This window comes from Sus scrofa, chromosome 2 (assembly GCF_054392235.1).
Source record: "Sus scrofa isolate SSC_HxYL_T2T_F1_AM1 chromosome 2, Sscrofa_HxYL_maternal_Yorkshire_Landrace_v2.0, whole genome shotgun sequence".
In the NCBI taxonomy this organism is placed as follows: Eukaryota; Metazoa; Chordata; class Mammalia; order Artiodactyla; family Suidae; genus Sus; species Sus scrofa.
Window position 1 is genome coordinate 89136337 of NC_139384.1, and position 25862 is coordinate 89162198.

At 50.1% G+C, this 25862-nt stretch overlaps 1 protein-coding gene across 2 annotated transcripts in view; it reads left to right on the forward strand.

The window, feature by feature from the left end:
• TBC1D9B (TBC1 domain family member 9B) overlaps positions 1-25862 on the forward strand; it is a 50491-nt gene that overhangs the window by 11280 nt on the left and 13349 nt on the right. For both annotated transcript variants that reach the window (XM_003123648.5, XM_003123647.5), the window contains exons 4-10: positions 3148-3376; positions 4636-4894; positions 6253-6460; positions 9108-9320; positions 22905-23051; positions 23236-23386; positions 23873-24087. In XM_003123648.5, coding sequence (XP_003123696.2) covers positions 3148-3376; positions 4636-4894; positions 6253-6460; positions 9108-9320; positions 22905-23051; positions 23236-23386; positions 23873-24087 — 1422 coding nt within the window. The remainder of the gene's footprint in view (positions 1-3147; positions 3377-4635; positions 4895-6252; positions 6461-9107; positions 9321-22904; positions 23052-23235; positions 23387-23872; positions 24088-25862) is intronic.

Below are 25862 nucleotides of genomic sequence, written 5' to 3' on the forward strand. Positions count from 1 at the left end.
CATCAGAATTTGTGTGATGCAGCAAAAGCAGCACAGAGAAGGAAATTTAAAGCCTTAAATCTTATTTTTATAATATGACAAAAAGAAGAAAGGGTGAGAATTAATGAGTCAGATGTCCAACTCAGTAAGTTAGAAGAACACCAGAGAAGCTGGGGAATTAGAAAGAAGGAATGCAGTTATCACAGAAAGATAACTACTCACTGAAGGTGCAGATGATGGTAGGTATTTCTTAGCAATAAAGTATTTTTTAATTAAGATGGGTACCTTATTTTTTTAAGATGTAATGCTGTGACATATTTAATAAGCCACAGGACAGTGTAAACATAACTTTTGTATGCCCTGGGGAACCAAAAAATTCATGTGACTCACTTTAATTTGATACTGACTTTATTGCCGTGGTTCAGAACTGAACCCACAGTATCTCCAGGGTATGTCTGTAACAAAAGGCAGAAGTTAATTCCATAGAAAATGAAGGAATGACACGGAGGAGCAACAGATCCAAAAGCAGCTCTCAAATGTAAATAAACCTGTGGCAAAAGTGATCCAGGACAAAAGAGAGAAACCTCAAATGAGCAATGCTGGAAATGAAACATGAGAGCGCTTTTAACAAAGCAGGGTTAAAAAAGAGAGAGAGAGAATGCCATAAGCAGCTTTAAATCCATAAATTTAAGACTTGAGACAAGATAGCCACTTTTTTAAAATAATGTTTTAAGCAGAGCTTCCTTGCCTGCCCACTTGCATCTCTCACAAGCGTCCCATCTTAATAAATCTATTTCTTGCCTAAAAACAAATAAAATAATGTGATTTAGTGTCCAGTTTCTACTATAACAGATTGCCATAAACTTAGTGGTTTAAAACAACACAGACTCCTTATCTGAGTTCTGGAGGTTAGAAGTCAGAAATGGATCTCACAGGCTAAAATCAAGGTGTTGGCAGGGCAGTGTTCCTTCTGTAGGCTCTGAGGGGAGAATCCATTTCCTTGACTTTTGCAGCTTTTAGGAACCTTGTATTCCATGGTTCTTGGCCCCTTCCTCTTTTTTTAAATTAAAGCACAAAATTTTTTGTTGTTTTTTTTAATGGCCACACCCTCAGCATATGGAAGTTCCCAGGCCAGGGACTGAATTGGAGCCACAGCTGCCACCCATACTGTAGCTGCAGCAACACCGGCTCCTTTAACCCACTGCGCCAGGCTAGGAATCAAACCCACACCTCAGCAGTGACCCAAGCCGCTCCAGTCAGTTTCTTAACCCACTGTGCCACAGTGGGAACTCCTCCTTCCTTCCTCTTTAATACCAGCAGCATGGCATCTTCAGTCAGTCAATTAGTCTCCTCCCTTCTGGGTGTTATGATTTCAGCATCTTTGGGAGACTATTATTCGGTCTACTACATAACTTGAATTGAGACTGAGAAAGAAATAGGAAACCTGAACAGGCCTGAAACTATTGTAAAAATTGAATCAGTAATTTCAGATCTGTCCTTTGATTTTTTTTTTTTTTTTTTTTTGTCTTTTTGCTATTTCTTTGGGCTGCTCCCGCGGCATATGGAGGTTCCCAGGCTAGGGGTCGAATCAGGGCTGTAGCCACCGGCCTACGCCAGAGCCACAGCAACGCGGGATCCGAGCCATGTCTGCAACCTACACCACAGCTCACGGCAACGCTGGATCATTAACCCACTGAGCAAGGGCAGGGACTGAACCCACAACCTCATGGTTCCTAGTCGGATTCATTAACCACTGCGCCACTACGGGAGCTCCTGCCCTTTGATTTTTACAGTTCGCTTCTATCAGCCAACAAACAAAATCCCAATCCTGTGAGGCAGACCGTTCATTTCCATTGGTGGGGACCATTACTCCTGAGTAGAGTCCAATGGAGAAAGCAGAGGGACATTCAAAGCAGAGGTCACGGGTCTCCCAGGTGTAGCCGAGGGGAATGAGGTGCTGCCAGCTGAGACCCAGGAAGGTGGCCTGAAGGGACAGGGCACCAGTGATGGTCCACAGGCTCTCTGGGGCCCCCCTTGTGCTTTCCGCTGGTGGGTCCAGTTGAGGACAGCAGAAGACGGAGGCAGGGCCTTAATAATGAGGAGGGTGCTTTGTCAGAACATCGTTCCCAGGCATAGAGCTAATTCCTGCAGTGGTTTCCTGGGGAGACACCACAGGCAGCTTGAGAGAGAGGAGATGTCAGAGTTGCAACATAGTCGTGCTGGCTGTACTGAGATGGGGGGACACCTCACCTCTGGGTCCTCGCCTCAAATCCTGGCTCTTCTGCCTGCCCATGGATGGAGGAGCTCGAGGCTGCCAGGAGGCTCAACAGAAACAGCCGCCAGGGCCACACCCCTTGCCTTGAGTTCCCTTAGTTTATCAAGTGATCATCCTCCTGGAAAACGTGCATGTACATATTGAGCTGAGTGCGTTGAGAACTTGTTTTACCCCAGGAGGTCTGGGGCTGGCTGTTGGCCCAGGTACATGTCTCTGGGTACCCTGAGCCCAGTGAAGATGCTAGCAGGACCCAGCATAGAGACACTCTGAGCCGGCTGGGTCCTGAAGCTGCTCTGTGAGCTCCAGCAAGAGGCAAGGAGCCCCTGGTGGTATGGGGGGTGGGGCAGGGTCAAATACAGATTGTCCCCCAGGACCGTGAAGCAATGCACTTCACAGAGCAGTGCCACAGCGAGGCTGCATTCGGGTAAAGAAAGAGCAGACAGTGTGTATTTGCCTAGAGGTGCACCAGTGCCTACATGTCTGGGAGGAAGGCAGCTAAGTGGCTACAACAGGGGGGAAAATGAATGGAGCCTCCTTTCTCACTGAACATACTTGTCTACTATTTGTGTGTGTGTGTTTACCGTATTGATATATTTTTCAGATATTTACATTAAAATAACTAAAATGTTAATTTAAAAATCCTTGCTCTGAGTGATAATAGCTCAGAGAGGTAGGGGAACTTGCCCAGCATGTGTCTGACCCTGTGTGTGCCTTGACCATGGACCTCAACCATGGGCCTTGACTGCGTGCCTCGAACGTGTACCACCCAGAGTAGCTGACAGGACCTACCTGCCTGTGGCCCTTGGGCCAACATCCAAGAGTCCCACCGCCTGAGTTCCCTGGGGCCGTGGGAACCCATGGGCCTGCCAGGAACCAGTCCCCCTGTCCTATAGGGCATCATCGCAGAAGAGAACAAGAACCTGCAGCCCCAGGGAGACGAGGACCCTGGGAAGTTCAAGGAGGCCGAGCTGAAGATGCGGAAGCAGTTTGGGATGCCCGAGGGGGAGAAGCTGGTCAACTACTACTCCTGCAGCTACTGGAAGGGCCATGTGCCCCGGCAGGGCTGGCTCTACCTGACTGTCAACCACCTGTGCTTCTACTCCTTCCTGCTGGGCAAGGAGGGTGAGTGTAGGTGACAGGAGCATCCCCTGCACTCCCCCAGCTGGTTCCATCATCCTCAGCTCCTCTGCTGTCACCTCCCTCCTGACCTGACCTCACCTCCAGAAGCTGTCCCACCTCCCCAGACCACCAGAGTTCCCGAGGCTCCCGGCCCCTGGATAATCTGTCCCCCTCCCCGTCTGGAGGGCCTCCCCACAACCCAGTGGCCTATTACCAGATCGCCCAGACTTGAACCAGGCATCACGTGGCTCTTGGGAGCTCCTGTCCCTTTTGCATCAGCCAGCACGGTTCTTCACAGAGTGACTCTGCCCAGAGCAGCCCCTCCTTCAAGTCAGGTATGCGAGGGCGCACGTCATCGCTGCAGGTTACACGGTGCCTTGGATGTGGAGGGCACAGGCCTCCCCACTGGAAGCCCTGGCCTCAGGATGCCAGGCAGATGCCCAGCCAGCCCCCTCTGCTGCTGTGTCACCCCAGAAAGAGCCCCCAGGGTGTCAGCTATTTATGGATCCTAGTCAGGTTCATTTCCACTGTGCCCCAACGGGAACTCCTTTGGTGTTGCCTTTTGTGGGCCCAGCGAGGCTGCCTTTCTCCCACCCTTGTGTCTCCTGGGCAGTGGCCAGTGTCCTCTCTGTGCGGGTCACACCATGTAGTGACTTGTTCCCACATCAGTGCACCCTTGCCAGGTGGGGCTTCTCATGTCCAGAGTCTCAGCTAGCTCACCTCTTCTCGCTCATGATGTCATCCTTCAGCCATTCAGCGGGCAAACCTTCATAGACGAGATTCTTTTTTTTGCGTTTTAGGTCTACACCTGTGGCATAAGGAAGTTCCCAGGCTAGGGGTCAAATCGGAACTGCAGCTGCTGACCTATACCACAGCCACAGCAATGCAAGATCCGAGCTATGTCTGCAACCCACACCACAGCTCACTGCAACCCCGGATCCCCAACCCACTGAGCGAGGCCAGAGATCGAACCCGTATCCTCATGGATACTAGTTAGATTCATTTCCATTGCGCCATGACAGGAATGCCAACCGAGGAGATTCTTGGGACTGAGCATTGGGTTGGCCCAAGATGGCCAGGTCTCTCCTGGCGAAGCTCATGTCCCAGCATAATCAGGCTCAAGCACCGTTGGTGGGCCTGGGCAGGTAAATGCTGCCCGGCTTCTCCAGGTGGGTTCTGGGCACAGGTGGGAATCAGGAGCCTGTCTACATAGCCCTCCAGCTGGCGTGACCGATGGTCTGTCTATCCCCTCTGGCATCCAGTGAGCCTGGTGGTGCGGTGGGTGGACGTCACACGGCTGGAGAAGAACGCCACACTGCTGTTCCCTGAGAGCATCCGGGTGGACACCCGGGACCAGGAGCTCTTCTTCTCCATGTTCCTCAACATCACTGAGACCTTCAAGCTCATGGAGCAGCTGGCTAACCTGGCCATGCGGCAGCTGCTGGACAGCGAGGGCTTCCTGGAGGACAAGGCGCTGCCCAGGCCCCCCCAGCCGCACAAGAAAATTTCGGCTCTGAAACGGTACGTGGTGCCTGCCCTCCTGCAGTAGGAACCTACCCTCTTCACCCTACCCAAGCTTCCTGTGTGGGAAGGGGGCTGGGTAAAGGGGTGGTTTCCACAGTTGGGGTGGGGGAGGCATCAGGAGATTCACAGAGGTGTTGGTCTAAAAAACCTACTGCCGATATGGAGGGGGTTCTGCATGCATCGCCTCTCCCAGCCCCGTGATGGGGAGGTGCTCGCAGGCTCCTAGGTGTGAGACAGGGAGGTGGGACACAGAGAGGTAGAGTAACTTGCCCCAGGCTCCAGTCCCTTAGCCACAGGCGGGTGGCTGGTGAGCCCTAGGACAGTCACCCCAGCGCCTAGAGCCAGGGGCCACATCCAGCAGTCTTGAGGGAATCCCAGCTCAGGGGGCACTGCCTGAGCTCTCTTCAGGACCCAATGGCCCCAGCCCCAGACCCCAGGAGACGGCCTTCTGCAGGTCTGTGGTCCCTGCCACCCTGCCTGCGGGAATCAGCAAACGGATGAACAAATCACTGCAGCCGGCCCCTCCAAGGACTTCTGTTCTCACTCCTCCATTGTAGTAGCTTCCTAGGAAGCCCGTAGGGAGGCCAGGAGCTCAGAGATGCCCATGAGCCCCAGGGTCCCATAGCCAGATTCACACCCATGTGCCCGGAGACTGTGACCTAGGCCCAGACTCTTGGGTGCGCCTTCAGGACCAGAACGCTGTCCAAGGATGTCACTCTCCTGATGTGAGTGACAGGGTGGCTTTCAGAACCTTCCAGAAGGAAAATGAGCAGGGCCGGACTGGATAGTGTCTGGTACTGTTCAGCAAGCCGTGGCTGCCAGGCCCATCTCGGGCTGCCAGCAGACCCCCTGGAGCTGAGGGAGAGGATGTTTACAAGGACAGGGCCACCTCAGGGGTGGGAACAGGTTACCAGGCCCCTGCATCACAGCAACCAGACTGGCAAGTGTGCGTTTCTGTTAAGCAACAGACTCTGTGTTTAAGTCCTAACGCCACACCTGTCAGGAGGCCCTTGTCTGGGTTTCTAGGTGGGGCTGGCTCTTCCTAGTGAGAAGCAACAGGGCAGGTGCAGGGACCCTCTGGGCACCGCCCACCCCCAGTGCCATGTGAGCGACACGTCACACCCCGTCAACCTCCCAAAGCCATCAGATCTCAAGGGCATGCTGGTCACATGGATGTCCGCATTTTACTACTTGACCATTCGGGGTGTGTGTTTCAGTAAACTCTGAGATCCCTGGGCACGACTTGTCCCAGGAGGTACCCCACAAGCCCAAGTCCCAGGGTATGAGGCCCCCTCATGGGTGTGCTAACCCCACCTCTTGTCCCCTTTCCTCCCACCCCACCTCGGTTTCCCCAGAGACCTGGATGCTCGAGCCAAGAACGAGTGCTACCAGGCCACATTCCGGCTGCCCAGGGACGAGCGCCTGGACGGCCACACGGGCTGCACCCTATGGACCCCATTCAACAAGGTGCACATCCCCGGCCAGATGTTTATCTCCAGCAACTACATCTGCTTCGCCAGCAAGGAGGAGGATGCTTGCCACCTTATCATACCCCTGCGGGAGGTGAGCCCTAGGTCCGCACCAGTTCTGCCCTGACCTGCCAGGGCACCTGGCTGGGTCTCCAGCCCGGGCAGCCCCTCAGGATTCGGTGATGGGCATAGGGAGGGTACATGGTGGTTCAGTGCTTCCCCAAGCATCTGTCCTGCGCCAGTCCCCATCAGGAGCATGCTGCACAGATGCCCCCTCATGGGTCACCTTGCCCAGTCGGGAGACAGGGTGGGCGTTGGCCTGGCAGCAGAGCTCACAGTGGGACATAAGGAAGCTTCAGGGAGGAGCCACACCTCCCTGATCAGAGCCTAGTGGGTGTCCTTAGTCCTGCCTTCCTGGGCCCTAGAGTTGGACTTTGGCAGAACCCTGTCCTGACTGGACCTGGAGGACTCTGACCCCACGCCAGCCCCACCACGTCCCGCTCAGAGGCCACCTCATTGTTCCTCTCGCAGCACCTGCCTTGGCTGTGGCTCAGGCTCTAGCAGAGTCATCAGAACTCAGCCCTTACTTTTCAAGAGTGGGGTCAGTTCTCACCTACACAGGTTGGAGTCAACTCTCACCTGTCAAGGGTGGGGTCAGCTTTCTCCTGTCAGATGGGAGGGACAGTTCTCACTTGTCAGAGGTATTTTTTTCTCAGGTTTCTTGGGCTTCCATGGTGACTCTGGTAGAAACAAGGCCATTTGTCCTGTGCTACAGTGAAGGGTATGGACAGTGACAGATGTGGCCCTCCCCTCCTCCCCAGACATAAGACACTGATGGGGTCAAGGCAGATCCCAAGGCCTTCTTTTCTTCATGGCCCAACCAGGCAAACTGGCTGTTTAATTGTTGAAGCAGGAGTTCCTGGTGTGGCACAATGGGATAGGCGGCGTCTTGGGAGCCCTGGGACGCAGGTTCGATCCCCAGCCCCTCACAGTGGGTTAAGTATCCAGCATTGCCAGCTTGGCTCTGATTCCTGGCCTTGGAGCTTCATATGCCTTGGGGCAGCCATAGAAGGAAAAAAAAAATTATTGAAGCACAGTGAGGTTCTTAAGTTATAACAAATCATAGTATTTTGATTCTGTTTAAAATCTAGAGCATTGAGATATCCCTGACATTTATACAAAGCCCTCAAGTTGTAGATGTAGCTACAAATAGGTGTGGGGCAGGGTGCTGCCTCCGTTTTCCCAAGGGAAGTCAGAAGCAAGGGACTTAAAGGAGCTACAGCTCAGGCTGAGGGCTCAGAGGGCCCTGACCCCATGCTCCCTCCTGCCAGTAGGTGTGTGGGTTTGTCCTGGGTGCTGTGCTGGCCTGGCCCTAGGGCCTGGGAGCTGGCTACTGGTCAGCTCAAGCCCAGCTCCATTTCTCCTGCTGAATCCTGACATTCCTGATGGCAGAGAGCTCTGGCTGAGCTGGGAAGCAGGACTATCTTGTGCCTTTGGGTCAGGGTCCTGCTGGTCACGATGGAGGTCCAGTGTCCCAGCCTGGGGGTTTCACAAGGGCTCCTCACTCAGAGCCAGCCGCACCCTCAGGTGTCCAGTGGGCTCTTGAGTTTGTGCTCCCAAATGTTCTCTTCTCATTCTCGCCTCTGAAAGTGGCACCCCTTCCACCTGTCCACTCAGGTCAAAAGCAGGAGCCGCCCTTGATTCTGACCTGGCCTCATTCCCGCACCTTGACGATAGATGTCTTGCCAGCTCGCTCTGTGGAACTTGTCCCTTCCTCTCCACAGCCACCACCTAGGGCACCACGGTCTGCTTGGGCCACCTCGGGAGCACCCAGTCTGCACCTAAGGCTTTAGGACCTAACCTCCCACAGCAGCCTACATAATTTAAAATTCTGGCCCCACACAGTGGGTAGAATCCTCCAGTATCTTCTGTGATTAGAAGAATCTCCAACTGCCTGCTATGACCTGTGAGACCTTCAGTGAGCCCCCGCCCCAGCTCAGACCTTGGCCTCTGCACAGACGTGTACCCCTAGGCACGCGCACACACGCACACACGCTCTGCTTACTCTGCCCCAGCTTCTCCAGCCTTTCCTTGTCCATCAGGCCAGTCTGGCGCCCTCCTCACAGTGGCTGCCGGCCTCTTCCCCAGCTCCTTGTCTGCTGCTCCAGGCCTCAGCTCAGTCGCTACCTCCCCAGAGATGCCATCAGCAGGAAGCAGCCCAGTGGCCTCCCAGCTTGTCCTATGGCCCCCACCTCCCCCGGGGACCATATGCATTGGCCGGTATGTTCACTGTACGCACCCAAGGCTGTGGTCCCTGCAGAGGGACCCCTGAAAGACCATCTTGTGCCCCGCACACCTGTGCCGCTGCATTTACACACTTGCGGCCAGAGCCAGGCCCAGGACACATGTCAGCAAGTGTTGAGGGACCGAGTGCTCGGGAGGCAAGCAGGCCAGGCACTCGCCATGATTTAGGGCAGGGACATGACTGACCATCCTGCAGGGCCAACGTGCTCACACCCATCAGCAGCTGAGAAAATGAGGCCCAGGCATGCATGCAGCTCACGCAGCAGCAAGCGGCAGAGTCAGAATACGAATCAGCCAGGTCCAGGGAGCACCTCCTCCGCTCCCTGCACCAGGCCTGGGAGAGAATGGCCTAAGCCCACCGCGCTCCCACCTTCGCAGGACTGTCAGGCTTTACTCCCCAAGATGCAGACCCCTAAACAGTGTTTCTGTCTTCTCAGGTGACCATTGTCGAAAAAGCTGACAGCTCTGGTGTCCTGCCCAGCCCTCTGTCCATTAGCACCAAGAGCAAAATGACCTTCCTGTTCGCCAACCTGAAAGACCGAGATTTCTTGGTTCAGAGGATCTCCGACTTCCTCCAGAAAATGCCGTCCAAGCAGCCGGGCAGCAGCAGAGCAGCAAGGAAAACCAGCATTGCAGACCCAGCCCCAGAGGTGAGAGGGCCCCTCGGAGCAGTGGGCTGGGGGTCTGGGCCAGGAGAAGAGCTCAGGCAGCCCCAAGGTGCCTGCCTTAGTCCTGGGATGGGGAGGGTCCCCGCTAGGTGCAGCGTAGGAAACGCACAATGCCCAGGGTCCCAGGCCTCCATGCACCCTGTGACACCCCCAGTCCTCCTGAGTGTCACCCACCTGCCTCAGGTCCCATTCCACATAAGCCCCCCTCGTCTCTGTCCCTTGTGAACTTCTGCTGTACTGAGAGCTGCACTGTTTAGGCTTGTCCAGCTTGGGTTTATTTACCTGGCATTCCTCTCTTCAGTCTTTCTTACAGGGAAAGACTCCCTTTTAAAAATTTACCTGCAGTCTCTTTGCTGCACCAACAACATTAACAATAACTTTTTAACATCCAGTACTTGTATTTACATTCCCCAGATGTGCTTTTTGCAGTTTAATCATTTGAACTGAGGTACACAAAGGTCATAAATACATTACAATTGGTTAATATAATCCCTTTTTATCTGTAGGTTTCTGCTCCCATTTCGCTCTCTTTCTCTGTTTTTTCTTGCAGTATTTTGTTGAAAGAATTGTCATTTATGCTATAGAGTTTCTCACAGCCTGGTGTTTGTTGATTGCATCCCCTGGAGGCATTAACACGTTTTTTGGTCCCCTCTTGTAAGTCGGTGGTTGAGTAGTGAGATTCAGATCAGATGCGGGTTCAGTTACTTGTGTTTAGTGGCAAGAGGTCCACTCGCGGGCAGGATTGAGGTGCTGTGTACTTTCACCAAGACATACCCAACACCTGGTCATCTCGCTGCCGCCGTGCACTGGCACCAGTCACTGACAGGTATCACTTAGATAATTCAGTGACTCATTAGGGATTGCACATGGGATCACTTTCATTTTATCATTCCTCCTGTTTATTAGCTGGAATACTTCCATATAGAGAAATGTACCCTCATCAAGTATTGCTTACCCTGAGGCCCAGATCCTATAGAAAAGGCAGAATAAATTTTTTATTCTTTCTTTTTAGTCACCACTTGTTATGATGACGAGTTGGTTTTCTAGTATCCTCCCAATGTGACTAGTTCAGTTTTTGTTTACTTTTTAGTGCAATTATGAATGTACAGATTTAAGCAACTCGATGTGTTTCAGTCTATGACAGTTATTATCCTCATGCCATCTGTGACCAGAGGGAATTCGGGTTGGCATCTGAGACCTTTTGACATGACCCCAGCCGTGTTTGATCACTTCCTTGCTTTCCTGGTGTGACAAGATGTGCGTACTGTTATCATTCTGGATTTGTGAAAACACTTCATGATTAGAAGCATCCATATAAAAATTCACATATGGGGAGTTCCTTTTGTGGCACAGCAGAAATGAATCCAACTAGTATCCATGAGAATATGGGTTCAATCCCTGGCCTCGCAGATTTTTCACCTAAACCCATGATAGTCAGAAGTGGGTGACACAATATTTTTCAAGGGCTGAAATAAAAGAATAGTCAATTTCAAAATCCAGTGAAAAGATCCTTCAGGAATATAGGAGAAATAAAGATAGTTCCAGATGAAGAAAAACTAAGAGAATCTGTTGTTACCAAACCTATCCTATCTTCAAAGAATGGCTAAAGTGGGAGTTCCTGTCGTGGTGCAGCAGAAACAAATCTGACTTGTATTTGTGAAAAGGCAGGTTCAATCCCTGGCCTCGCTCAGTGGGTTAAGGATCCGTCGTTGCCGTGAGCTTTCGTGTAGGTCACAGACGCAGCTCAGATCCTGCGTTGCTATGGCTGTGATGCAGGCTGACAGCTGTAGCTCCGATTTGACCCCTAGCTTGGGAACTTCCACATGCCATGGGTGTGGCCCTAAAAAGCAAAAAAAAAAAAAAAAAAATCACATATCAGAGTTCCCACTGTAGGTTTATGACCCATCTTGTCTCTGTGGCATTCCCAATTAGAGCTCCAGCCCAGTGCAGTGGGTTAAGGATCCAGCATTGCTGCAGCTGTGGCATAGGTCTTGGGTGCGGCTTGGATTCAGTTCCTGGCCCGGGAACTTATATAAGTGTGACAAAAAAAGAAAAAAAGTAAAAAACTCCACATATCTGGCTGCTCTAGAAAAATCAGGAGCCCTGGCATTACAGGGCCCACATTCCCACTGGGTGGCATTGGAGCCAAGCGGTGGCACATATCCATAAGCTCCCCAGAACCCCACCTGGTCTGGCCCAGAAAAGCATTTAAATTTCCACCCCTGTAATTGATGCTCAGTAACTATTAAGTAGATAAGGAATGGATGGAAAGGGAGCGGGCAGAATCAGTATGCACTGGAGACATTAAGAAGAGTTCCTGGGAGTTCCCGTCGTGGCGCAGTGGTTAACGAATCCGACTAGGAACCATGAGGTTGCGGGTTCGGTCCCTGCCCTTGCTCAGTGGGTTAACGATCCGGCGTTGCTGTGAGCTGTGGTGTAGGTTGCAGACGCGGCTCGAATCCCGCGTTGCTGTGGCTCTGGCGTAGGCCGTTGGCTACAGCTCCGATTCAACCCCTAGCCTGGGAACCTCCATATGCCGCGGGAGCGGCCCAAGAAATAGCAACAACAAAAAGACAAAAAGACAAAAAAAAAAAAAAAAAAAAAAGAAGAGTTCCTGGAGCTCCTGTATGGCTCAGCAGGTTAAGAACCTGCCATAGTGTCCATGAGGATGTGAGTTCGATCCCTGGCCTCATTCAGTGGGTTAAGGATCCGGTGTTGCCACAAGCTGCAGCATAGGTAGAGGATGCGGCTCGAATTCAGTGTTGCTGTGGCTGTGATGTGGGCTGGCAATTGCAGCTCCAGTTCGACCCCTAGCCCAGGAATTTCCATATGCTGCAGTTACAGCTATAAAAATAAAAATTAAAAAAAGAAAAGTTCCTTAGAGGAGGTTGAGCTTGATCTGGGATTTCAAGAAAGTGTGCAGTTGGATTTGGTGGAAAGGATGTGAGCAGGAGTGTTGAGCTGCCTTCTTGAGGTCCAGCGCCACAGATGACAGGGCCTGACCGGCCAGAGCAAGCACAGCCCCATGGCCCCTTCAGAGCACCTGCCATTAGTTCACCCGGCACATTTTACTGCATTCCTGATAGGTGCCAAGTGCTCTTCTAGGCACTAGGAATAGAGTGACTAGACAAAATTCCAGCCCTCTTAGAGCTTTATTCTAGTGAGAGAGGCAGACAGTAAGCAAGTAAACATCCAGAATGTCAGGGGGCCATAAGGGCCGTGAATAAAAATAAAGCAGGATAAAAGGATCAGGATTGCCAGGGGAAGGGGGGCTCTGATCAAGTGGTATTTGATCAGGAACTTGAGTGTTTATTTGTTTTTGTCTTTTTAGGGCTGCACCCACAGCATATGGAGGTTCCCAGCTATGGGTCTAATCGAAGCTGTTGCTGCCGGCCTATACCACAGCCACAGCAATGCCAGATCCGAGCCGCGTCTGCAACCTACACCACAATTCATGGCGACTCCGGATCCTTAACTCACTGAGCGAGGCCAGGAATCAAACCCGCAACCTCATGGTTCCTAGTTGGATTTGTTTCCACTGCAGCACAACAGGAAGTCCTGATCAGGAACTTAAAAGAAGGGACAAAGCCAACCTGGATGTGGGGACAGGTTGTCCAAGGCAGAGGGACTAACAGGTGCTAAGGCCTGGAGGCAGGATCACAGGCGCTGAGATGAGTGGAGACAGGCCCCAGGGGGCTGAGATTAGAAAGGAAGCAGGAGGCCAGATCATGCACAGCCCATAGGTACTTATAAGCACTTTAGCTTTGACTCTGAGTGAGATGGGAGCCTGTGGAGAGTTTTGACTAGAGGTGGGACGTGATCTGTTTGTGTTTGGTAGAATTACTCCAGCTGCCATGATGAGAGTGGAATAGGGTGCAGCTGTCCAAAACAGGAGCCACACATGGCTGTGGAGCCCTTGAAAGGCAGCCAGTCTAGACTGAGATATGCTGTAAACATAAACTACACACCAGAGGTGGAAGATTCGGCATGAAAAGAGAATGTAAAATATCTCAATAATGTTTTATATGGAGTCCATGTTGAAATGATATTTTTTACTGTGTTAGATTAAATAGAGTATATTATTAAAATTAATCTCAGTTTCTTTTGTGCTTTTTAATGTGGGGTACCAAAAAAATGTAAAATTACATATGTGGCTCTCATTACGTTTCTCTAGAACAGAGCTGGACTAGAGAGTGACAAGAATAGTGGAGACAAGTTAGAAGTAATTAGGACACAAGCCTTGGTCAAGGGTGGTAGCAGTGGCATTTGTGAGAAGTGGTCAAATTTGGGATGCAAATATGTACATATTTTTTGAAGAAATATACATATAACATAAAGTTTACCTTATTAACCATTTTTAGGTGGACAGTTCAGTGATATCAAGTATATTCACACTGTTGTGCAGCTATAAGCACCATCCATCTCCAGAGTTTTTTCATCTTGGAAAACCGAAACTCTGTTTTCATTACATGCTGACTCCTTATTCCCCACCCCTAGCCTCTGGTAGCCACCATCCCATGCTCTGTCTCAATGAACTTGACTACTCGAGGTACCTCATATAAGAGGAGTCACACAGTATTTGTCCTTTTGTGATTGGCTTATTTCACTCAGCATAGGGTTCTCAGGGGTCATCTTCATTGTAGAATGTGTCAGAATTTCCTTCCTCAGTGAGTGTGCGTGTGTGTGTGTGCATGTGTTTGTGTGTACATGTTTTGTTTATCCATTCATCTTCTTATGGCACTTTGGTTACTATCACCTTTTGGCTGTTGTGAATAATTCTGCTATCAACTTGGGTGTACAAATAGCTTTTCAAGACCCTACTATCAGTTATGTGGGGGATGTACACAGAAGTGGAATTTCTGGGTTAAACGGTAAATCAGGATGCAATATTTTGAGAAATTGCCATACCGTCTTCCATAGTGGATAGACCATTGTACATTTCTACCAGCAATACAAAAGTTTCACTTTCTCCTCATCTGTACCAACACTTTTTATTCTCTGGTTTTTTTTTTTACAATAACTATTCTAATGGTTATGAAGTGGTATCTCATTGTGAGGTTTTTTTGTTGCTGGTTTGTTTTGTTTTATTTTGTTTGTCTCTTTAGGCCCATACCCATGGCAGATGGAAGTTCCTGGGCCAGGGGTCAAATCAGAGCTATAGCTGCCAGCCTACACCACAGCCACAGCCACAGCAACATGGGATCTGACCTGTGTCTATAACTTACACCATAGCTCATGGCAACGCCAAATCCTTAACCCACTGAGCGAGGCCCGGAACCAAACCCAAATCCTCATTGATCCTAGTCAGGTTTGTTACCACTGAGCCATGATGGGAACTCCTTGTTATAGTTTTGATTTGCATTTTCCCAGTGATTAGTGACATTGGGCAGCATTTCATGTCTTATTGGCCATTTGCATATCTTTTTCAGAGAAATGACTATTCAGATCCTTTGTCTATGTTTTAAATTGGATTGTTTTTTCGAATTATAGATGTTCTAGATATAAACCCTTTGTCAGATACATGATTTGTAAATATTTTCTCCCATTCCGTGGACTGCCTTCTCTTTCAGATGCTTGTATCCTTTGATGTACATAAGCTTTTAATTTTTATATAGTTCAATTTATTTTTCTTTTGTTGTGCTTTTGATGTCATATTCAAGGAATCATTGCCAATACAATGTCATAAGCTTTTTCTCAGTGTTGTATACTAAGGGTTTTGTAGTTTTAGCTCTTACATTTAGGTCTTTTGCTCTGCTTTGAGTTAATTTTGTATGTGATATGAGATAGGTATCCAACCTCCTCATTTTACATGTGGGTATCCAGTTTTTCCAACACCATTTGTTGTAAAAACTATTTATTCCCCATTGAATGGTCTTGGCAACCTTGTCAGAAGTCAGTTGAGGAGTTCCCATTGTGGCTCAGTGGTTAACGAATCCTACTAGGAACCATGAGGTTGAGGGCCTTGCTCAGTGGGTTAAGGATCCGGCGCTGCCATGAGCTGTGGTATAGGTCAGAGACACGGCTCGGATCCCATGTTGCTGTGGCTCTGGCGTAGACCGGCGGCTACAGCTCCGATTCGACCTCCATATGCCACAGGAGCGGCCCGAGAAAAGGCAAAAAGACCAAAAAAAAAAAAGTCGCTTGAACATATATATTGCAAGGGTTCAATTCTGGGCTTTCAATTCTATTCTATTGGTCTGTATCATTTTGCCAGGACTCCACTGTTTTAAATACTGTAGCTTTATAGTAAATATTTATATTGGGAAATTTGAGACCTCCAACTTTGTTCTTTTTCCAAGCTTATTTTGGCTATTTGGGTTCCCTTGAGACTCCATATGAATTTTAGTATAGGGTTTTGTTTTGTTTTGTTTTCACTGCAAAAAAGTCATTGGCATTTTGATAGCAATTGCACCAAATCTGTAGATCACTCTGGATAATGTTGACATCTTAACAATATTAAGTTTTCTAATCCATGAACACAAATTGTCTTTCCATTTATTTCATCTTTAATTTCTTTCATCATTTTCTAGTTTCCAGCATATAAGTCTTTAGCTTATTACTTGGTTAAGTTTATCCCTAAGTATTTTACTCTTTTTGATACTATTGTAAATAAAATCATTTAAAAGAAAAAATTTTTATTATAATTGATTTACAATGTTCCTTCAATTCCTGCATCATTTTTTTTTAAGGCCACACCCATGGTATATGGAGGTTCCCAGGCTAGGGGTCTAATGGGAGCTACAGCTGCCAGCCTACACCACAGCCACAGCAACGCCGGATCCTTAACCCACTAAGCAAGGCCAGGGATTGAACCCACAACCTCATGGTTCCTAGTTGGAGTCATTTCCACTGCACCACAACGAGAACTCCATTTCTGCATCATTTTCTAAATTCTTTTTTTAGATTCTTCAGTGTTAGCATTCAGGATATAATGTGAAGGTAGATCTGATGAATTAGGTAGGGGTATGGGAAAGGAGAAGATAACCCTATAATTTTGGGGCCTGAGTAGCTTAGAGAATAGAATCACTGTATAATGACATGAGGAAGAGCAAGTTTAGAAGGAGAAATCAAGAGTTCAGCTTGAATTTGAGATCAAGTATTGTCAGAACCAAGAATTGACTAGTGGAGGGGGCAAGGAGAGTTCATGGTGGCCTTGACAAGAGATGTTTAGTGAAAGAACAGGAGGAAAAGCCTGATGGAGTGGCCTTCAGCTGGGACAAGGTGGTGGTTATTGGGGGAGCTTTTTACATTTTATTTTATTTTATATTTTGCCATGCCTGTGGCATGTGGAAGATCCTGGGCCAGGGATTGAATCTCCACCACAGCAGCAACCCAGGCCATTGAAGTGACAGTATCAGATCCTTAACCTGCTGAGCCACAAGGGAACTCCTGGGGTAGCTTTTTAAATCTTATCACATTTTCCATAAAAACACACAGAGAAACTTTAAGAGTAAAAATAACAACCCACAGACAACATCTTTAACAAAGCCAGGTGGAAGGGTACCTCACAAACCCCAGACTACAAGTAGGTGGGGCCAAACCACCAGCTGCAGCATTATTCTACAGATATAGAATCAGCAGCTGTGTTAAAGTAGTAAGGGGAAGAGAAAAAGGTTCTTACAGTCCCAAGAGCCAAGGAATTCAGAAATCACCAAAAACACCCCCCTCCTACAGATGCCGTCCTCAAAAGAGATGACTCACTGAACAGAAACCTCAGCAAGTGACTGCAAGGACCCACTAGCAATACTAGAGGCACATTTCTCAGGCTCCATTTTATAGATGAGTTAACAAATAGCACAAAATACAGGGGAATCCAGGGAGTTCCCGTCGTGGCTCAGTGGTTAACGAATCCAACTAGGAACCATGAGGTTGAGGGTTTGATCCCTGGCCTTGCTCAGTGGGTTAAGGATCCGGCGTTGCCATGAGCTGTGGGAGACGTTGCAGACGAGGCTCGGATCCCATGTTGCTGTGGCTGTGGTGTAGGCCGGCAGCTACAGCTCCAATTCGACCCCTAGCCTGGGAACCTCCATATGCCGCAGGAGCGGCCCAAGAAATGGCAAAAAGACCAAAAACAAAGCAAAACAAAAACAGGGGAATCCACAAGCAGAGGAAAGATCAGAGAATGCTAGGATGGATCTGAAACACCCAACAAAAACTGCCTTTCCAAAGGAGAGCGCCTCCCCTGGGGAAAAAAAGGGCTGGGACTGAGCAGGGCAGCAACAGTGGTCGGAGGGGCAGGTAAAGAGAGAGAAGCTTCCGACACTAGAGGAGGCAGATCAGGAAGTCCTGGAGGGGAGCGCCATAGAGAGACCGTAGCAGAGGACAGCCCCAGCTGTGTGGTGCAAACAGCTACCTCATACATATAGAAAAGGTACAGAAAAACCAGGCCATTCAAATGTGAGCAATAGAAGATTATGACCACACCCTCTGCAGAGAAGGAAACAACCAAAAAAACCCTCCACAAAGCAAGCACACTAGAACAACATCCCCCAAAGCAGATGAAATATTTCAAAATGACCTAATATTTTTAAATGATCTCAAAAAGAATTACAAAAGTGTTAGAAACTACTAAAGAATATAAATTTAAAAATTTTAGAAAGCTTAGAGACAAAGTGACAAATCAACAGAAAAATGTGAAAAGACAGTTGACAGGAGTCAGGAAAGTATTAGAAAAAAAATATGAGTTCCCATAGTGGCTCAGTGGTTAACGAATCTGACTAGGAACTATGAGGTTGCGGGTCCAATCCCTGGCCTCACTCAGTGGTTAAGGATGTGGCATTGCCATGAGCTGGGGATAAGAGGAGAGAGAGAAATAGTCAAGAGGAATGATAAAGAAGTTAGGCAAAGAACTTTCGTGTAACATAACTCCCCCCCCAAAAAAAAGAAAAACAAAGCCATAGAATAACAACTGATAGAATTGATAATTCAAGACAGGTTTTCTCAGGAGTTCCCATTGTGGCTCAGTGAGTTAAGAACCCAACATTGTGTCCATTAGGATGCAGGTTTGATCCCTGGCCTCACTCAGTGGGTTAAGGATCCAGCGTTGCCGTGAGCTGTGGTATAGGCCAGTGGCCTACAGCTCCAATTGGACCCCTAGCCTGGGAACCTCCATATGCCATGGGTGCAACCCTAAAAAGACAAAAAAAAAGAAGAAGACTTAAATCTACCTGGCTATATGTCTGGAAAATCAACACAGAATAGTATATAGTATATATATATAACATCTAGTAAAACTTTTGAACTTTAAAGATTTAAAAAATTATTTTGGGCAACCAGTCAAGAAAGACCATGTCATTTATGAAGGAATGAAAATCAGAGAGGCAGTCTTTTTTTTTTTTTTCTTTTTTTCTTTTGTGGCTGCACCCATGGCATATTGAAGTTCCTGGGCCAGGGATCAAATCCAAGCCAGAGCTTCCTGCCACCCACACTGCAGCTGTAGCAATGCCGGATCCTTAACCCACTATGCCAGGCTGGGGATTGAGCCAGTACCTCCACAGAGACAAGCCAGATCATTAACTCACTGCCCCACCAAACCACAGCAGGGATTGCACATCAGACTTTCTGATAGCAGTGTTTTATACAAGTAGAGTAACATTTTTTTAAATATACAGCAAAAAGCCCATAACCTCAGGATTTTCTGTGCAGCAAACTGACAGGTTGAGGTACAAAGACCACAGGCCGTTGGGAACATACAGGAATTCAGAGAAGCTTTTGAGGAATCTAATAGTGAACAACCTCAGACAACAAAGAAGTGACGGGAGAGGGTTTGGCAGAAGGTCTGGTGGGAGCATTGAATGTATTTAAATGTTGGAATGAGACTAGATAACAAGGATGAAGATGACAACCTGTATGTAATTTTATATGCTCTGACTCGGGAGATAAATGAAAACACAAGATGAGGCATGGGAAGTAGAATAAGCTGACTGCCTTATTAACTAAGAGCAAAAGGTATCACTTTAAATTACATGTTGGCCAGGAAAGCGCAGAGGGGGCCAAAGAGCTACTTGCTAATTTCACTCTTGCCCATAGGAGGGAATCTGGTGTCTAGAAAGAGGGGACCCAGGGTCCTAGATAAAGACAGTAGCATAAAGGTAACTGTTGGAACATAAACATATACTTTCTGACACTTTCTCAAGGAAAAACCTGAGAGAGGGGGAATGGATACAGTGGGTTTAGGCAACTCTTTCAAGAAACTTTATAAATGGAGTTCCCACTGGGGTGCAATAGGATCAGCTGTGTCTTGGGAGCAGGATGCAGCTTCAACCCCCTGCCCGGCACAGTGGGTTAAGGATCCCATGTTCCTGAAGCTGTGGCTTAGGTCGAGACCAGCTCAGATCTGATCCCTGGCCTAGGAACTCTGTATGCTGCAGGGTGGCCAAAAAAGAAAGAAAATAAAAAAAAACTTTGTAAAAATGTCAGCTGAGACTCACAGGGGTCCCTTTGGAGGTGACTCTGTAATCAGAGTGTGACATGTGTACTCTATAAAGTGTGTGGATCCCAAGTGGACACACCGTGCAAGCACCCCCCATTGAAGAATGGAAGGGCATGTAGGGATTCTGTGCTGATGGTAACAAGGCCAGTGGAGAGGAGGCAGCTGCCAGAAGATCCTCAGGGTGAGAGGGGTGTGCTCTTGCACGAGAGTGGAGGGAAGGTTGGGCCCAGCGGGGCCTGGCAGGGCATGCAGCAGGCGGGCCGGCCCTCAGAGCGCTCCTGCCTGCTTGCTCAGTTAAATAATTGGCAGTAGGAAGTGAGGAAGGCAGGTGGTTGGGAAGGGTTGTGCTGGAAGGTTGTGTGAGAGGGTTACCTAGGGGAAGAGGCGAGGGACTGGACTAGAAAACGAAGGATTCCCGGCAGGCCTGGACCCCCTGAGCTCACCATCACTCTGGGAGCACCTGTCACCCAAGGCAGTTCCTACTGAGATCACATCCTTGAGTCAGTTTCCTTTCCAGCACTCAGATTTTTTTTTTTTTTTTTTTTTTGTCTTTTTGTCCTTTTAGGGCCACACCCGCGGCATATGGAGGTACCCAGGCTAGGGGTCTAATCAGAGCTGTAGCTGCCAGCCCACGCCAGAGCCACAGCAACTCCAGATCCGAGCCACGTCTGCAACCTACACCACAGCTCACGGCAACGCTGGATCCTTAACCCACTGAGTGGAGCCAGAGATCAAACCCGCAACCTCATTGTTCCTATCAGATTCGTTCACCACTGAGCCACGATGGGAACTCCATCCAGCACTCAGATTTTTGATTCTCTGCAATGCTCTGTAGCCTACAAGTCCATCTGTGCCCTGGTCCCTGTGCAGAACCTCGGGCCAGAAGCACAATCTCTGCATTAGGGTGCTGTCAGTGTGGATTGGGGTCACGGCCCCGGATTCCAGCAGTCTGTCATAAGAATGTGTTTTAGTTGATCTAAAATCTATTTCAGAAACCAGCCAGGGGCAGAGGGGCAGACTATGGATGTGAACCTAGCAGAGTTCTTTTTTTTCCCCTTTTTTATTAAAAACAGTTCTACCAAGATAAAATTAATATATAATGTGCTGTACTACATTGAAAGAGTAGTTTGATGAATTTAGCTTGTATACCCTGTGAAGCTGTGGTGCAGGTTCTTATGTAAGGAACACAGGGTGAAGTGCTGGGGGGTGGCATCCAGCACCCCTGCCCTTACCAGACAGGACCACAGCTAGCAGGATCAGAACTCACAGCCCAGACTGGAGCACTCAGGGGGAGAGTTCACTGGCCCATGAAGCCATGAAGTCCACGCAGTCAGCCGCCAGTCATCAGAGCTGGGCCCTCTCCACTGGATCTGGCTTTCAGCCAGGACAGTGTCTTCCCCAGGGTGTGCATGGCACCAGGATGGTGGCAGCAGCCCCCACATCCTCCTTGGCTCATCCCAAAGTTCCCTGCAGAGTGGCCAACACAGTACCCCCGAGCCCAGGGATCGGAAATACTAATTAGCTTGTGGCTGTGACTCCAGGCCTCAGCAGATCCCACACAGCATGGGGCCGAGAGTGGAGAGGGCTGTGGTGTTCCCTCAGATGAAAATGGAGAGCTGCAGCAGAAGGAGAAGTGATTCCCAGGGACCCAAGAGCAGGGTTGGTCCTGCCTAGGCACTTGGAGAGGGAGCTGGCTCTGTTTCACTTGACCCCTGGGCCAGGGAACAAGCTCCTTGCAGAGGCCAGTGCCCCTGGCAGTGAGCTCACCTGGAAGTCAGGCATCTGCAGGCAGAACACAGTCCATAAACAGGGGCCAGATGTATGGTGTAATGTAACTTATACCTGAAGGTCACAGATGCCTGACTAGGACCTGACTTAGTTGCCCTGCTGGGTGAGGGCCGGGGGCAGGGGTTCCAGAAAGCCAGGGGAAGAAGCTTGAATGTGAGGGCTTCCTTGTGGACCTTTGTCCCCGATGTCCCCGTTTTCTTCTGCCAGCCCCTTGATATATTCCCAGAACCACCCAGGGTCTACCTCTCTTGCCTTCTGGCCGTCTATGCAATGGGAAAGCAGATTCCAGGTTCCTACACTGGGGAGAGGCTTAGATCCCTATGAGGCCCTCCTCTAACCAGGGCCCTATTTGTGGTTAGGCCGCATAGGGAAGGGAGCCGACGGCATAGGTGGCCCACAGGCAGGGACCCCTCTCCACATACTAAGTTCTATTTTTTATGTTTTTGTTTTTTACTTTTTTTTTTTAATTAAAGTGTAGTTGATTTACAGCCCACATAGTAAGTTCTAGGTCTGCATCTTCATCTTTGCCTCCCAAAGCCCTGACAGCCTTGTTGGAAGTGTGGTGGACTATTGAGCAGAACCCAGTGTTGAGCTGCAGTGAGTCCAGAGCAAAGAGGTGGTATGGCCGCTGTAGGCCACACCACACACCAGGAATGTGGACCAGAGAGAGGAAGGCAGGAACTCGGGGAGCCCCTTCTTCTTTGAGGGGGCCTTGAGGGCTCAGCAGACAAGTAGCCTGAGAGAGAGAGGACCCCTTTCCCCCTCTCAGCAGGCATGGAGGGCACCTGCAGGTTGGATGGCCTCAGCTGGGACTCTGGGTCTGAAAAGGACAGTGCAGGCCTGATGTCACCTGCCTCTGTGCCACCTTCTCCACATGGCTCCGTGCTGGGGCTCCAGAGGGTTCCCCAGTGCTCTTCCCCAGCAGTCCCAGCCTGAGCCCATCACGGTGGCCAGGGGCCCCATGGAGGCAGTGCTGCAATGGCTTGGGGCCCAGGGACCATTAGGGAATACCCACCAGCAGCTGTCCCTCCAGGGGTCGGCAGGGGCTGTACCCAGAGGCTGGAGCAGGGCAGGTGCCCCAGGGAGCACCGCCTGGGCCACCAATCAAGCCCTTGTAGGGCACGCAGAGTTCAGGAGGGGTCGTCCCCACAGGGCTTCTTCTCTCCTGGCCCTGACCTCCCAGAGAGAGGGCCTGACAGGATGGGCCCTGGAACCTGTCCCTGTGAGAGGCCAGCCAAAGAGGAGGTAGGGCTGGGCTGCGATCCAGTGCAGAGACCCAGGAGCGCAGCAGACGCCCTCGCTCTGAGCAGCTCACAGTGCTTTCCCTCCCATGTCGTGTTTTCCAGTCTTCCCCAGCAACTCAGCCCAGCAGCCCCACCTCACCCCTCGGTGGCCACCAGGGCGCCTGTGCACAGGAGGCGCCCACCGCTTCCCAGGGTCTGCTCAAGCTCTTCCAGAGAAGCACGCCCATGGAGGACCTGGGAGCCAAGGGGGTAAGCCCTTGCAGGCCAGGCCCGGGGGGAGGTTGGGGCCAGTCTACAGCCTTGAGCTGGTGAAGGGCAGTGCCCAGGGACACCCCGCCTGACCTGCTCAGCCCAGCTGGGGCCCTTGCGGGAGAGGCGCAGAGCCCCAGCACCCCGGGACTTACCCACGGGTGCCTGTGTGCTGTTCCCCCAGGCCAAGGAGAAGATGAAGGAGGAGTCGTGGAACATCCACTTCTTTGAGTTCGGGCGCGGCATGTGCATGTACCGCACGGCCAGAACGCGGGAGCTGGTGCTGAAGGGCATCCCCGAGAGCCTGCGGGGGGAGCTGTGGCTCCTCTTCTCTGGTGAGCTGCCCCAGCCTCCATGTGGGAACTCGGCTGACCCCAGTTGGGCCTCTTGAGTCGCCAGGCAGGCCCTGGCAGCCTGTACAGGGCAGAGATGGGGCTCTCAGCTGCGATGGGGCTAGTGTGGGCCCATGCCAGCAAGGGCGTTGCAGGGAACAGATGCCAAGGGATGGTGCTCTCCCCCCGCAGTGGGAGGCAGACAGGCCCCCAGAGGCCTCTTTTCCTTGGGACAGACTCCAACAACATTCCTACCCTTGGCCACTCGGATGATTTGAGGAGAAGGGCAAGCCAGCCATTCAGACTTGGGTGGGGTGTCTCCTCCCAAGACAGTGATGGGGGAAGCTTTGCCTGGCACCTTGTAACTGGCCCCAAAGTGCCACTTCCCTTCTTCGTTGCCATGACAATGTCTCCACCCTGCCCTGTCGTTGTCCTCAAAGTCCTGGAAGGGGATGGGGAGGGCGGCAGCTTCCAGCTGTGTCTGCACAGGGGCCTGGAATGAGATGGTGACTCATCCTGGCTACTACGCTGAGCTGGTGGAGAAGTCCACTGGGAAGTACAGCCTGGCCACAGAGGAGATCGAGCGAGACCTCCACCGCTCCATGCCTGAGCACCCCGCCTTCCAGAACGAGCTGGGGATCGCTGCACTCCGCCGGGTGCTGACCGCCTACGCTTTCCGAAACCCCACCATCGGCTACTGCCAGGTACAGGGGCTCGGCAGGGGCCAGAGGCAGCCCCTCCCATCAGAGGCTCACAGGAGCAGCTTGCCACGGCCCTGGGCCTGAGTGATGACCTCACACACCTTTGGTTGTGCCCTCTTCCCCAAGGACAGTCCTGACCACAGAAAAAGATGAAATGAAGAGCAGTGTTCATTGCTCACCTCACCCCCATGCCATATATCAAGTTGTCTTCTATGTGCTTTTGGTCTGGGCCCCGAAGGCATCTGCTTGTTTTATGTGTGTGTTAAAATACACATAACAGGGAGTTCCCATCGTGGCTCAGTGGTTAACGAATCCGACTAGGAACCACGAGGTTGCGGGTTCGATCCCTGGCCTGGCTCAGTGGGTTAAGGATCCGGTGTTGCCGTGAACTGTGGTGTAGGTCACTGACATGGCTCGTATCTGGCGTTGCTGTGGCTGTGGCATAGGCCAGCAGCTACAACTCCAATTAGACCCCTAGCCTAGGAACCTTCATATGCCGCAGGAGTGGCCCTAGAAAAGGCAAAAAGACAAAAAAAAAAAAGAAAAATACACGTAGCAAAACTTACCATCTTAATCCTTTTATGTGTATAGATCAGCAGCATTAAGTAGATCGTTGTACAACCATCACCACCATCCATCTCTAGAACTCAGCTTGCAGAACAGAAACTGTACCCATGAACCAGCTCCCGTAGTTCCCCCTGGCAACCACCATTATCTTTTCTGCCTCTGTGATATTAGCATCATACAGCATTTGACTTTTTGTGACTGGCTTATTTCATTGGCAAAATGACCTCAAGGTTCATCCATGGTGTAGCATGTGTCCGAATGTCCTTCCTTCTTAAGGATTCCGTTGTATGTATACTCCATGCTTTGTGTATCAGTTCATCAACAGTGGCTGCTTGGGTTGCTTCCGCCTTTTGGCTCTTGTGAGTAATGCTGCTATGAGCATGCATGTGCAGCATCTGCTCCACGCCCTGCTTTCAGATCTTTGGGGCCTATACCCAGAAGTAGAATTGCTGGATCATATAGTGATGGGATATTTAATTCTTTGAGGAATGGTCATAGCATTTTCCACAGGAGCTGCACCGTTTTACATTCCCACCCAGAGTGCACACAGCGGTTCTAGTTTCTCCCCACCCTCGCCCACATCAATTGTTTTCTCTCTCTTTTTTTTTTTTTTTTTCTTCTTTTTGTCTTTTTAGGGCTGCGCCCATGGTACATGGAGGTTCCCAGGCTAGGGGTCCAATTGGAGCTGTAGCTCTTCAGCTATACCAGAGCCACAGCAACACCAGATCCCAGCCACGTCTGTAGCCTACACCACAGCTCACAGCAACACTGGATCCTTAACCCAATAAGCGAGGCCAGGGATCAAACCCGCAACCTCATGGTTCCTAGTCGGATTCGTTAACCACTGAGCCACGACGGTAACTCCTATTTTCTCATTTTTTTGATAATAGCCATCATAGTGGTGTGAGGTGATATTGCAGTCTTGATTTGTGTTTCTGGAGGCATTTGATTTTAAGTCTAATGGGCATTTTCTTGGCCAGGTCATATGGCTTTCTCTTTCCCTTTGACTGTTTCAGACTGGATTTCAGAGAAACCACCTTCCGTAGGACATATTACCAGAGCATGGAAAACCAGTGTACTGGCTCTAAATCATTTTTAGGATAATTTGCCACCATGGAAGCTTTTTCCTGCAAGCTCTGCTTTGCCATGGCCACCCTGAAGCTGTGTGGCTGGCACACACAGCTCACTCACAGCCTCTTGGCCCTGTTCTG